Below are 14,373 nucleotides of genomic sequence, written 5' to 3' on the forward strand. Positions count from 1 at the left end.
TTGTCTCAAGTACAAAGCAACAAGGAGGAACTCTTAAAAAAAAATATATATATATATATATATTTATATATATACACATATATATATATGTATTTGTGTGTATATATATATATATATAATGTGATGCAATTTTATTTTTTTTTTTGCCAGTTATGTGTAATAACAAATTTCCACATAAGTTTTTTGAAGTTATATAATCCCTCCTTTCTTTCCCCCTCCCTTCCTGGAGCTGGCATTCAATTCAATCTGGGTTATTCCTAGAGAAGGAACATGGGAAGCTGGGAAAGAGAGTTCTGGGGAGCAAAATTCTAATTATACAATTATACTTGTATTATCATGCAAAATGTATTTCCATTTTTTTGTAAGTGAATACTCTTATAAAACCAGAACCTCCAAATGTAAACCCAAATAAACAATTGAAAAACCATATGCTTTAATCTGAATTCTGACTCCAACAGTTCTTTCTCTGGAGGTAGAGAGCATTCTTTGTCATAAGTCCCTCAGAATTTTGTCATAAATCCTGGATCATTTCATTGCTGAGAGTAGCCAAGTTTTCACAGTTGATCATCGTACAATATTGCTGTTACTATGTATGATATTCTACTGGTTCTGCTTATTTTGCTCTTCATCAGTTCATATAGCTCTTTCCAGCTTTTTCTGAAATCATCCTGCTTATCATTTCTTATAGCCCAATAGTATTACATTACCAACCTATACCACAGTTTGTTCAGCCACTTCCCAATTGATGGACATCACCTCAAATTCCAATTTTTTTGCCATCACAAAAAGAACAGCTATAAATGTTTTTGTACAAGTAAGTCTTATCCCATTTTCCAAAGAGGAACCTGAGCCCTTTGACTGGTGGATCAAGAGGTGAGTTTCACTATATCAAGGCAAGAGATTCTTAGTGCTAATCCCCATTGGATATTCTCCTGCCATGCAAATTTCCCTTTTAGTAACTGTTGAATGACTTCATGAGGGTCTCATTCTGTTCTAGTGGTGAGATCTAAATTAACAAGGGACTAGGTGGAGTCAGGACCAGTCCAGAACAACCATTATAGTTGAATTTTATAGTCAATATAGTCTTGGAAAGGGACTTTAGAGCTTATCTTGTTTAGCTCACTTATTTTTACAGAATTTTAATCAAGACTCAGCACAATTTAAACCAAAATTTTACTTTAATGATTGAAGAGTAATTTGAATAGTTCATAAATACATTGATTGTTCTTTTCTGCTGCTTCTGTATTTCGTTTCAATATTTATTGTTCAGTTGTTTAGTTGTGTCCCACTCTTTGTGATCCCTTTTGGGATTTTCTTGGCAAAGATACTGAAGTAGCTTGCCATTTTCTTCTCTCAATCATTTTACAGATGAGGAAAGTGAGGCAAACAGGGTTAAGGGACTTGCTCTGCATCACACAGCTAGTGAGTATCTGAGGCTAGTTTTGAACTCAGGTCTTTCAGACTCCACGTGCAGCCCTTTAATCCACTGAGCTACCTAGCTGCCTCCAATTTGAACAAAGCCACAGAGTTATCAATAAATCTTGTGCTGTGTGCAAATATATACATGAATGTTTGTGCATTTCCAAAAATAAAATTAAGATTACTATCCTGGGATGGGTTTGAGTCTATTTAAGGATTGAGATATTAAAAAATACTAACATGTGTCAAGACCATTGGTCCATTCAGCTATGTAATCTGACTTTGGATGTGATATCAAAGGAGAACATGACTGCTTTTCTAGTATGTCACTGTCTGTAGAATTACCCTCGTATATCATTGCTTTTTAGCCTGCTATGGCGCTATCCTTGGAACCTATTTGTATTTTCAGCTAGTATTACCTATTAAGTGGACTCTCCTTTTTTTTTTGGCTCTTGGAATTGTTCTTCCAACTATCAGGTTGAATGGAGACAGTTGAGAATGAGGTACAAGGAAATAGGAGGATAATGGGAAGCAGAAAAAGCAAGCCATTGTGAACCTTCTGGTTCCTGCATTGTTTTTTTCAGCTACTGGGCTTTGTTAGGGAACTGTTCAGACATCTGAGTGATAGCCCTTTTAGTTGATTGGCATCTTGGAGATAGGATAACATGCAAGCAGATGCAGTGCAAACAGGAGCAGTTGTAGAGAAAGGATTATTAATAAAGGTGTGAGCCCTGTGAAGTTCCAGTTGAGCAATTGTAACCAATCCTAAATGTTGCAGTAATTTGAAGGAACAACATTGATTGTCCCCACGGGCATGTATTTTAGTTTCTTTTTTTTGGATAATGTTTTGTGTTTGAAAATGTGAGGATTAATATTTAAAAACAAACAGCAGTTAGCAAGTAAATGGTGCTACAAACGGACAGGAAACATAGCCCTGATCTTAACATCCTTTAATACTAATTGAAAAGCCCCAAACCTAGCTTCAAAATAGAAAACAAATAAGCAAAAAATTGGAGGTCTTCTTCTTTTAGTTTATTGATACCACTTTGACCAAGTTAAAAAAAAATGCTGTTATTCTTAAAGGATCAAACCTAGGTTGGGGGAGGTAGGAAGAAGCAGCTTCCAAACTGATCTCATTATCTGAGATGTAAAGTAAAAACCCAAAGAAAACAATTAGAGCTGGCATTTCTCTGTCCCGCTTTCTTGGGCATAGCTGAATTCAAGCATGCATACTTATTTTTTCAAAAGAAGAACTAGGGCTTTATCATATTAAATGAGTCTTCCTCATTAGCTAGACCAAAAACATATTTTAATAATGAAGGGCAATGGTCTCTGTCTTTTAAAGTGACAGAAATATAGCCATGATTATGCTTAAATCTCTTCTCTGGTCAGTGGTTTAATGGTTCAGGGACATATTAACATTGGCAGAGAAATCTTCACTTTCTTCCCCCTCTCTAAAGTAATGAATGATTTAAGTCAGTCTAAGGTTATATGATCTTCAAAATGTGGTCATGAGGGTAGGCTTGTAATTTGGAAAGATTTTTAATGTCCAGATGTTGGCTTTAACTGTTTTTATGGATGATTTTAAGTGGACTAAAGTGTTACTTAAGTAGGTGATGTGCTTATCTGATGCACTGATATTGAAAATCTTCAAGCAACAGTGAATTATAACAGACTCTCCTTGAACCTAGGAAAATTTAAGGGAAAAAAAGATAATTGTCATTATCACAGAGCAACAATGTAAAACTCACAGAAAAGATTAAATTTGATATTTCCTAGGATGGGCTTTAGGCTTTGTGACATTGTTTAGGGCTTTGCACTACATTTTGTGCATTTCTTCCTGTGGAATTTGGGTGGAGGGCAGGAGGTTTTTTGAGTACTTTCAAGAGCATTAAATAATACAGTTAAATTATGACAATACAGCCTTCCCCCAACCTTAGTTGCGAATGGGACTAACAGAAGCAAGAACAACTAAAATTTCAATGTTTAGTGGAGGGCAGAGAGTAGAAGAACATAAGGAAAAAAATGGGAGATCATTCAGAATTAGGGATAGTAATATCATTGTTTAGTATCATTTATTCTCTTTCTAAGGACTCACATAATTCAAGAACTCATTTCTTACTGGAGATTATAGCTTAATTAAATACTTATTCCTGCTCAAGTACTTTTAGAAATAGAGAATAGAGAAATAGAGAATCTTGAATTAGATTCCTTCTGTATCTTTGCTTGTTATAATAATTAATTTACGTAGTTCTTTAAGGTTTTCAGAGCTCTTTTTTACTTACTCTCTCAACAACTCAGAGGTAGGAAGTGCAAGTTTTATTATCTCCATTTTACAGATGAGGATTCCGAGACTTTTTAGCAAGTAGCTTGCCAATGGTCACCTGGGTCACAAGGGTCTGAGATGTATTTCAGGCTTTTCTCCTGGATCCAAGTTTAGTGAACTGTCTACTGGGCCAGGCTACTTACTGAAATTCTCTTCCTCAAGGCCAGGCTAACTTCTCCCAGATTCACTCTACTAGAAATGCTCTCTCCCATTTGGAATCTCCCAGAGCAGCACATCACCCTTCTCTTGAGTGTTTCTAGCTTAATTTGAATTATAGTTGTCTATATCTCGTTCTTCCCTCACCTAATAGACTATATGCTTCATATAATCATATGAAGAGGAACTCTTTCTTATTTCATCTTAGCATGAAATATGGGGCAGTGCAATATAGTGGACAGAGGACTAGCCTTGGAGGCAGGACAACTCTTACTTTCTGCCTTAGTAACAACTCTTTAAGATAGGAAGATAAAAAGATAAAAAGGCAAGGGCTAGGCAAACAGGTTAAGTGATTTGCCCAGATAGTGCTATGAATGCATTTTGAGGACTGCTAGACTCGATTTATCTAAAAGATCCTTCCAGGCCCTAAAATCTGGTGACTGAACTATTTATACTAGTGGTGTCAATCTCAAATAGAAATGGAGGCCATTCAACAAACATAAGTCCTTCAGCTGCATATTGACTTCAAAAACCACATATTAACATTACCACCTATGTTCTGTTGTGTTTTCCTTGATTTCGTTAAATATTTCCCAATTTAGATTTTAAGCTGCTTCTCTAGGCAACTGGTATGTTGAGAACTGCAATGCTGACTGCATAATTGACATCCCTGACTTATGCTATAGTTTATTCATTCATTCATGCATTCATTCATTTACAACCATTCAGTACATACATTTGAAATACAAACCGCTTTATTAAACAATGGGGAAGATACAAAGTTTAATTAAGATATGATAAGATAAGCTAGCAAGGAATGATATGACATATGTACAAATATGCAGTGTTACCTGTATCAAGTGAAATAATAAGTTTAAGACCACATAAATGTCAACTTTTTAAAAGATTAGCTGAAGGGTCATCCTCTTCTCCTTTTAGTTCTATGTACAGGCATTCAGAATCATGAGAAAGTGAGGTTTATTCCCTGGCATTTACTTACTAGTGTTGAGTGCCAGCAGTGCAGTAGTTAAGGTCTCTTTGTGAGCAATACTGTAGGAAAGGATCACAGAGATTATGAAGGCAGTGGAATGCTAATGCCTTGGAATATCTCTCAGGATCTACTAATGTTCAGAATTCATTATTAACTTGGGTCTGTTAACAATTCTATTTTATTTTTTTGGTATTTTCTTTATATTTATTCCATGTATATATATGCATATATATTATATTTGTGTGTGTTTTCTTCTTAGATATAATATAAGTTCCTTGAGAAGTAGAGATTTTTTTATTGAAGTTTTTTTTTTTAAACCCTTGTACTTCGGTGTATTGTCTCATAGGTGGAAGATTGGTAAGGGTGGGCAATGGGGGTCAAGTGACTTGCCCAGGGTCACACAGCTGGGAAGTGGCTGAGGCCGGGTTTGAACCTAGGACCTCCTGTCTCTAGGCCTGACTCTCACTCCACTGAGCTACCCAGCTGCCCCTGAAGTTTTATTCTTGTTTTTATCTCTAACACCTAGCACCTGACTAACATATAGTAAATGTTTAATACTTGTTTTTTGATGAATTGATTGACTCTTTCCATGAGATTTTAGTTACTAGCAAGTATATCTTGCTTAATTGTCATAATATAATTTTGAGCTGGAAAGGATTTCAGAGGGTCTCTAGGCCAACTTTCTTATTTTATAGACAAAGGGAAAAGCCCAGGGAGGTTAAGTGACTTGTCCAGGTAAACACAGATAATAGGTGCCAAAAGGAGGATTTGAATCCAGATTCTCCGATTCCAGAGCTGGTACTTTTCCTACTGCACTGATGGATGAGTTATATACCTGAAAACTTAAGTATCAAATCAATTTTTTAAATAAATCTTTAAGGAATGCAATATTTGAAGAAGTTATGGTAAATTTTTAAAAAATACAAAATATCTAATTGGTTTGTTTGATAATACTGACTTTTCCTTTGTTGGTTGTTGTTGCTGTTGTGTTTAAAGTAGGATACACCATTCTGGAAGGGCCTAACATGGCAACTCCACTGCTTAGAACAACTTGGAAGAGCACCATCTAGCTAATTTTTGAATACAAGAGTTAGGAATGAGTTAGAGTTAGGATTTATGGATTTGAATATTAATGCTATAATTTTTATTAATGTGATTGTTTCTAATCCATGTACTAAGTGTAATTGGAAGTACCCTACTCATTTCAAATTGATCATCATGGGGCAGCTGGGTAGCTCAGTGGAGTGAGAGTCAGGCCTAGAGACAGGAGGTCCTAGGTTCAAACTCGGCCTCAGCCACTTCCCAGCTGTGTGACCCTGGGCAAGTCACTTGACCCCCATTGCCCACCCTTACCACTCTTCCACCTATGAGACAATGCACCGAAGTACAAGGGTTTAAAAAAGAAAAAAACAAAAAACAAACAAACAAATTGATCATCATTCTGGAAAGTGCTGAGCTATAGTTTACTGTTGCTGTCTGTGGAAAAATGGTTTAAGTAAAAAAATTCATGTAAGAAAGACTAAAGTATTCTAATAATTCAAACTTTCTCCTAATTTTGACCGATCTTGTCCCTAATTTAAATTCTTGACCTTTTATATGAATGAACATAAATCAAGAAAGGAAACTGATTGGCAGATACTTTAGTTAGGAGCCTGGCAGTGTAGCCCTAAGTAATTAATAGTAGATCTGAGATGGGAATTGATAATTATAAGATTATAATGAAGAAATATCCTTAAAATATAGGGTAAAAAATAACTTCTGTCAGCTAGCAAGTAAAATGAATAAATAAAACAACCAACTATGGTGAAGTCAAAAGAAGGGTAAATTGTTTAATCTGTTTCCTCATTTTAAAAAATTGTTGAGGCCCTTTTTGTACCATTTTTTCTCTGTTATCTCCTCTGCTCTTAATTCTACCTTGTAACAAAGAAAAACAGTTAACAAAACTGAGCAACAATACAACCAGTGGAGGCTGACAAGAATATTTCAACAACATTCAGTTCCCATTGTCTCTTACCTCTTATCCAGATTCCTTCTTCCTCCCCACCCTTTTATTTTCACTCCTCTTGAATCTTGCTGTTAAGAGGAGAAATGATGCTAAGATAGAAAAATCACATTAGAACTTTGGGATGTTGCTTTCTGAAATAGAGCTGTTTCCATGCCATAGACATTTGGAGAGAAGTATGCTTATTGAAATATATTTTTATAGAAAATATTACATGAACCTGTAAATGAAAACTCATGGCTGTAATTTGAGGAGTGCTATGTTCTTGATGTTAATTTGTATATTATTTAGACTTCTGATATTCAGAACTATTGGATAAGGTAACATTTTCCAAGACTTTTTTCACATCAAAACTGTATTCCATGTAATAGTATATATTATCCTTAAATAATGTATAAATCAGGTTGGACAGGAGCTGCCTATTAGTTTTATTAACTTTGACCTTTTTTTCCCTATTATAAAGATGGTTTGGTAAATATTTAATGGGCCCTTATAGATCTTGACAGTTGGGTCTGTGTTCCTGGAAGCTGGGGTAGGTATATATGATTAACAAACGTCACTTAATCAATGTGAGTCAGCTTTCAAAGATGGATTTTGTTTTTGGGAATGGGACTCTTTCTGTTTATACATGTTCAAGCAGTGTAGCCCATATTGACTGAGTTCAAGATGGCACAAGTTTTCATGGGAAGACATTCACTATCAGATGGTGATTAACACACAGTTCTACTGGTTCTCTGTTTGTTTTGGGCAAGTGATGTGAGGGATGCCAGGTGGGCAGAATACCACCATGCCACTCTGATGCATAGCCAGCAGAATTTCCAGAGTAGAGTCAGCACCAAGGGAATGGCTGAGCTTGCATGGACCCTAATAAAGATGCCAAGAAGAAAAAGAAAGAGGAGAGAATGTTTCTTGAGCCAGGAGGGGGCTCTTGCCAAGCTGTCTTTACCTTTAATTCCATAAAACCCTGTGCATATTGCACTCATTGCAAATTCTGGTGGGGAAGATCGAAACCCAAGTCGCTGACATTTTGAAACATTGTCTTTCAAACTTGTACTGTCCCTTGCTTACATCGATTTCCCATTTAAAAAATCTGTACAAGAAAAACAAATTTGAGCAAAATTCATTGGTCCACAATGAGTTGTTAGAGCCAAATGATGCCCCCCTCTTTTCTCTCTGAGAAGAACTCTGTTTTTATTAAGAATACCATATATTTTTGTCTTGTGTTGTGTATGGTTCATGCAGCAAATCGACCAAATAAATCAGGAGCCTCTTAAAAAGCAATATGGATGCTCCAAACACTGACATTGGAGTCCTATTGGGTCACTGAATATCTTCATTTTTATAGCCACTTTCGAAGAGCAGAACATTTCAATTGGTTTTGTTTTTCTCATTCTCTGACTGTGCTCAGCTCAATGGCTTTTGCTAAGGCCATTTATTTTTCAGAACATTATTAGCCTTTGCATCCAGGGCCTAGCCCTTTTTATATGGTGGTCACCAGTTTCATTATCAGGAGCTATGGTGTAACTGATTTTTCAAAGGAAATCTATGCCTAGCAAGATCATTTTGAAAAGAAATTGATTCAGAGCTGCCAAATGAATTACTATTTGTATATTTGGTTGATTCTAAGTGCTTAGAAGAATTTGTTATAATTTTAGAAGGGTGGAAGAAACAGACTGGATGTTGTAAGTGGTACTAATCCAAATTCTTAACTTGTCATTTTCACATTTGAATGTTTTATTTACATCTCTGTAAAATTGGAATACCTTTCAAGTAACATTTTATTGTAGAGAGACACATGCTGACATGTCTTACTGAGAGCTAAAATACAGAAGTGTTGGATTTAAAATGGGAAGATAAAGTAAAGTAACAGACATACATTGCTACTTGAAACATTAAATTTAGGAGGAAGAATAGGTTTATCTGCTGATAAGTGAGAATAATAGAGTTGTATTCCTAATCTCAGTATGTTTCAGAAGCAAGTTCCATCCAGTCCATTTTCCACTTTGGGAAACTGAGGTATAAAGTAGTTTGACTTGTTCTAAGTTAAGTTGAAGACTGGACATTTGGCTGGATACCATTAGTTCTGATATTGATAAGATTTTTAACTATATTGCTTCTTTGTCAGTTTGCTACAAACTGTAATCTCTCTGGAAGTCATTTTTATTTTTCTTCTCCCAACTTTGTTCATTCAATTTAATTTCTTCCTTTAACTCTATTTAATGAAGATCTTTTGATATGTTTAAAAGATCACTGGACTTCAGAGTCAGAAAGCCCCAAAGTTCAAGTGCCAATTCCAGCACAAGCAATGTGACTGGATAATTCATCTAATTTCTCTGAGCAAGCTAATCCACCTCACCTATCAACCTCACAGAGCTATTATGAGGTTCCATTGAGATAATGTATTAAAAGTTTTATAAACCTTGAAATTCTATATAAATATAAACTATTGTTATTAATTCAGCAAACATTAATTTACTTGTATTCATTTCTATAAACTTGAAGTCATGACCTTGTCATTAGTATTGCTTTTGTACCCAATCACTATTTTAGACTCCAGGGAAATTGACTTGATTTCTTACTGAGTTTGATCATTTGCTTATGCTGTTCATGGAATTTATTAAATTGATGACATGGAATTTGTTAAAAAGTATGATTTTCACTTAGGGTTCAGTGAAAAATTATACCCTTTATTATACAAACAGCACAAAAATTTTAAATTATCTTATTAGTACCTTCTTCAAGATAGTAGTTTAATTTGGAATTATATGACTAGGCTAAAGGGCTCAGACAAATCAAATGTTGCATCTGAACATACTAAGTTGGCTTTTTTTTTCCCCTTCTGCCCATATAGTTGCAATACCATGCAGGTCTAGCTTCTGGTCTCCTGAATCAACAGTCTCTGAAACGTTCTGCCAACCAGATGGGAGTATCTGCAAAACGGAGGCCTAAAGCCCAGCCTACAACTCTGGTTTTACCACCACAGTGAGTACTGAGATTTTGCATGAATTTCATGTTGTTGGGTAGCCATTAAATGATGTCACTTTATTTGTGGAAGTCTTTTCTTTTTAGAAATGGTTCTACTATGACATTTAAAACATTATAAAGAGAATGATAACATTTTAGAGGACTCATTAGCTTTGTATTTTAACGTTTCTCTCTTGAGTTTCAAAGTGCTCTAAAGACTTACTTTGCTTCCTTCTTCCATTCTCCAAGTGGGCAAAGGAGAAGTACTTTTGTTTCTTTTTTGTCATTGAGGCAGCTGAGGAGAACAGGGAGCTTGCTGTTAGTGTAGGTAATATTGTAAATCTGGCTCTATGAACCAGTCCATGAAAGTTCTGCTGTGAACCTTGCACCAAGGCAGTGTTGTACTAGAGAGATTGATTGGAGGAGAGCTGTCTTTTAGTGGCAAGAGTGCTGAGATAGTAGATAGTAGACTTGAGGTCCAGCTCTAGCTCTGCTGCTAGCTAGCTGTGTGATCTTGCATGAATAATATTTGTAAATCACTTAGCACAATGCCTGGCACATAGTAGGCACCTAACAAATATTTATTCTCTTGTATGTGCATTACTCCCATACCTGCTTTCCCTAGTTTAAACTTTCCAGGGCTCAGCTACCTAATTTTTAAAATAATGAGCAATGGACAAGAGAATTTGTAGGATTCCTTCCAGCTTTACCATTCTATGAACCCAAGTTTGGAGATAATATCAACATTCCCTCTCTTCTCCCTCCTTCACCCTCAGTGAGAGGAGTATGGTTTGAGTCCCTGAACTCCCTTCCTTTCTGGACTTTTAGGAAAATGAGTTTCTGTTTGCTTATACCCCTGATTAAACCTGTGTTTTCTAACTTTTCTTCCAAAAGACTAATTTCCCTACAGGATGTGTGTGTGCACATGGCCATGATCCTAACAGGCAAGTGGCATTCTGTCCAACTTCTCTTTGTCCTGGGATGATTTCTTTATTAGTAGACACATATTGGGACTTCAGATTTAAGTCTCAACCTATCACTAAACCTTGCTAGGGCCACCGAATCCAGCTGATAGGTAGCCTGTGCTTTTTTTTTTTTTTTTTTTTCTCCTTTCACACAACTTGTATAGATCATTTGACTTTTTCAGACCATTGTAGCAATTTTTGTGCACAACTTGCAAGCCTAGCAACTTTGCTTATTTGGCTAATTGCCCAGAGAGTGAAAAATACTCTGCATTGTTGATTCTGTGTTAATTCAGTGATTTTGCAGATCATACCTCCCACTTCTCAAAATTCTGATGGGCCTTATTACTTTTCATTTTGTATGCATGGGAATTCTACTGAGGCAAGATGTGGACTTTTTTCTTATGGTCGTATAAGACCAAAGCCAAAAAGGTATTTTTTGCTAAGTCTCTTTTGACAAAAGTCAGTTCTTAGTCCATCTGTTCACCATTTGTTAATTTGCATTGGCTTAAAACCTGTTTACAGGTGATATGCAATTATGAGGACACCTAGAAGCTATTTAAGGACCAAGGCAATCAGCAGCAGTCTGTGTTCCCATGCCAAAAAAAAACCAAAAACCTAGATATACTCATGGCTGTCATTATACATTTATAACAAATCACTCAAAATACTTAGTTTCAAAGAGGAAAGTGATTACTGTGGCCTAAGAAATAAAACATTGGAATGATTTCCTATAGTAGATAGCCTGGTAGACCTTGTGACTATTGACTGGTGCTTTTTCACAGCATTGAGCTCTTTGATCTGTCAATGTGGTGGAACCCTTTTATAACACCACTGTCTTAGAGAGAAGAGCCATATCCAATCTTAAAGGTTAATTATATTATATTGGCCTCTTTTTTTTTTTTTTTTGCATGTTAACTGTTGGGTTTTGAGGGGATGTGATTCAAACCATTTTGTTATGGAATTCTATAGTAGCAGGTTGCTAGTGTTTGGCATATTAAGCATAATCTAGATCCACCTTGAGAGCAGGACTCCACTGAGCTGACTTTCAGGACCCTCCTCATATGTGTCCCTTTAAACATCAGGGAGACTTTTCTTTACTCCTCATCTACACATCTGTTAGTACAGCAGTATATGGATTTCTGCATTTTATTTTGTCAATAGTTGGACAATTGAAAAGGCTACTATAGCAAACCACAGACTGTACTTAGCTGCCATGAGACCACAGGCATGGTAAAGCAAGGATACAAGGGATTTGAAGGGATGTGTGTTTGAAAAATGTAGTTGGCTTTAACAGTACAGTTATCTTTGAAGATTCAGACTCCTTCCTGCTTGTCCCATAGGATTAGTGATTCATTGTATTAATGATTCATATCCTTCCCTCCTTTCATAGAGGCTTATAAGAATACCAAGATTCTATTTGAAATAAAAGAGATCTTGCTATTTGTTACCATTTTGAGGGCACAGGAGATGCCATTTTGGTTCCTCAGCTTCCATATGCTCATGTTCCTCTAAGTCCTTTATATAAGGAATAGTATTTATTTCACAGATTCATTGGTTTTCTGGTTGCTGTATGAATAGCTTGCCTAACTCCATGTAATATTACAGACAATTGAGCTAGATATTATTATCTCATATAGGTCTATAATTAATGAATTATCTGTTTTAAGATTTGTTGGTTGTATAAATGGAATTAGCCCACCCTCATTATTCCTGGTGGCTAAAGTCTAAAGAATGAATGAGGGTGAGCTAATTCCATTTACATAATGTCAACATATTACAAAACAGACTTAGCCAGTTTGATTGTGAATTTTCTTAATTACTGGAATGAATTTTTGTAATACTTAGGACAATATTCAATATTGCATTGTAAGAGATTTTATTTTAGCAGGTTACCTAGTCAACCTTCCATCAAATGGCATCTTCTCTGCTGTCTTTTTTTTTTTTGTTTGTTTGTTTTTTGTGGTTTTTTTTTAAACCCTTAACTTCTGTGTATTGGCTCTTAGGTGGAAGAGTGGTAAGGGTGGGCAGTGGGAGTCAAGTGACTTGCCCAAGGTCACACAGCTGGGAAGTGTCTGAGGCTGGATTTGAACCCAGGACCTCCTGTCTCTAGGCCTGACTCTCAATCCACTGAGCTACCCAACTGCCCACTTTGCTGTCTTTTTGACAGATCATTCTCTAGTCTGGTGACCAGAAGCTCATTATCTCATATAAGAGAGTCCATTCCTAGGCTGGGCCCTAGAAAACAGCTATATAATGTTTTTCTCAGTTCATATTCAAAGCCTTTCAGATTTCCTAGAACTAGGTAGAACTTGGGCTCTGCTGGCAGGGACTTCAAGAATCAAGGATAATGTCTGTTCTAAGATGAGGCATCAGAGTTCTTTGGAGGACAGAGAAGTTTAATGTAAATTCATACGCAAATGTGTCAGAATATAAAACAAAGTACTGTATGAAGTCTGAGGGGAAGAAGATAATTAAATACTGAAGGGAATAGAGGTTGTTTTCATGGATCGGACTTAATACATCTGGGACAACTGATAACTTTTTTTTGTTTTCAAGTTTTCTAGAGAAAGAGTCTATAACCACTAGTGTTATATTTGTTAATAGACAGTTGATCCTTTCATCTAGAAATTTCAAATTCTGATGGAGTATTATTTCCAGGCTAATAGTATTGCCTAACACCTTGGAGTGTGCAAGGAAATAAAATTAACTTTTCATGCTAGCCTCTTGTGCTTGGCTCTCCTATCATGGGTTTGAACAAAAAATAGCACAGCTGTAAACTTATGGCCCTAGAAGGAATTGATTCAGGAGACAGGGGAAAATAACATGAGCATAGAACATTCTGAGGTTCTTTGCCCTTAGACATTACAACCTTAAGACAACAGATTGCCTCAGATTCAGCCATTAATTTGTCTCTGGGTGTTTAACCAAAAGAAGATCATTTTCACTAATTCCAAGAAGATGATCTTTCTACCTAAAGTTATGTAGAGTACTCAGGCACTTCTACAACTAATTTGATTCTCCCCACCAGGATTAGCAAATGCCTTCTCTACAATTGAAAGGGAGAGCCTGGGGTTGTTACCTTTTATTTAACATGAAGTTGGTAGCAATGGTCTATTGTTGTAAAGTGGTATTGGTGGGAAAAGTGCTGTATTTGAAGTCAGGGGATCTGGCTTAGAGTCATGACTTCTGTTTATTACATTCTTCGTGCTCACTAGGCAATTCGTTTTAATTGTCCAGGCCTATCTCCTCAGTTGGAAAATGATATAGTTCTACTAGGTGATTTAAGATGTTTTCTAGTTCTAGATCTATGATCCTGTGATGAAGAATGGAGTTTTTTTATGGACCTTAGAAGTAGGCCAGCTCCTGTTGAAAGAAGCAGATTTTTTTTAGTATAAGACTGATATTAGACTTTGAATTACAAGAAGGCAGGAGTTGTGTTAAATATGTTCTTCACAGTGCCTACTGCAGTTTGGGGACTGTAGAAGGGACTTAAAAAATGTTTAAAGTTGTTGTTTCAGATACTATTACTTCAGCTGGCCTGGCTCTCATA

The 14,373-nt window shown here is 36.1% G+C and overlaps 1 protein-coding gene across 2 annotated transcripts in view; it reads left to right on the forward strand.

Moving 5' to 3' along the window:
• The window catches only part of MED27 (mediator complex subunit 27), a 269,247-nt gene that overhangs the window by 91,003 nt on the left and 163,871 nt on the right, over positions 1-14,373 (forward strand). For both annotated transcript variants that reach the window (XM_044663962.1, XM_044663963.1), the window contains exon 3: positions 9,746-9,876. In XM_044663962.1, coding sequence (XP_044519897.1) covers positions 9,746-9,876 — 131 coding nt within the window. The remainder of the gene's footprint in view (positions 1-9,745; positions 9,877-14,373) is intronic.

The sequence above is a fragment of the Gracilinanus agilis genome, chromosome 2 (assembly GCF_016433145.1).
Source record: "Gracilinanus agilis isolate LMUSP501 chromosome 2, AgileGrace, whole genome shotgun sequence".
NCBI classification, from domain to species: domain Eukaryota; kingdom Metazoa; phylum Chordata; class Mammalia; order Didelphimorphia; family Didelphidae; genus Gracilinanus; species Gracilinanus agilis.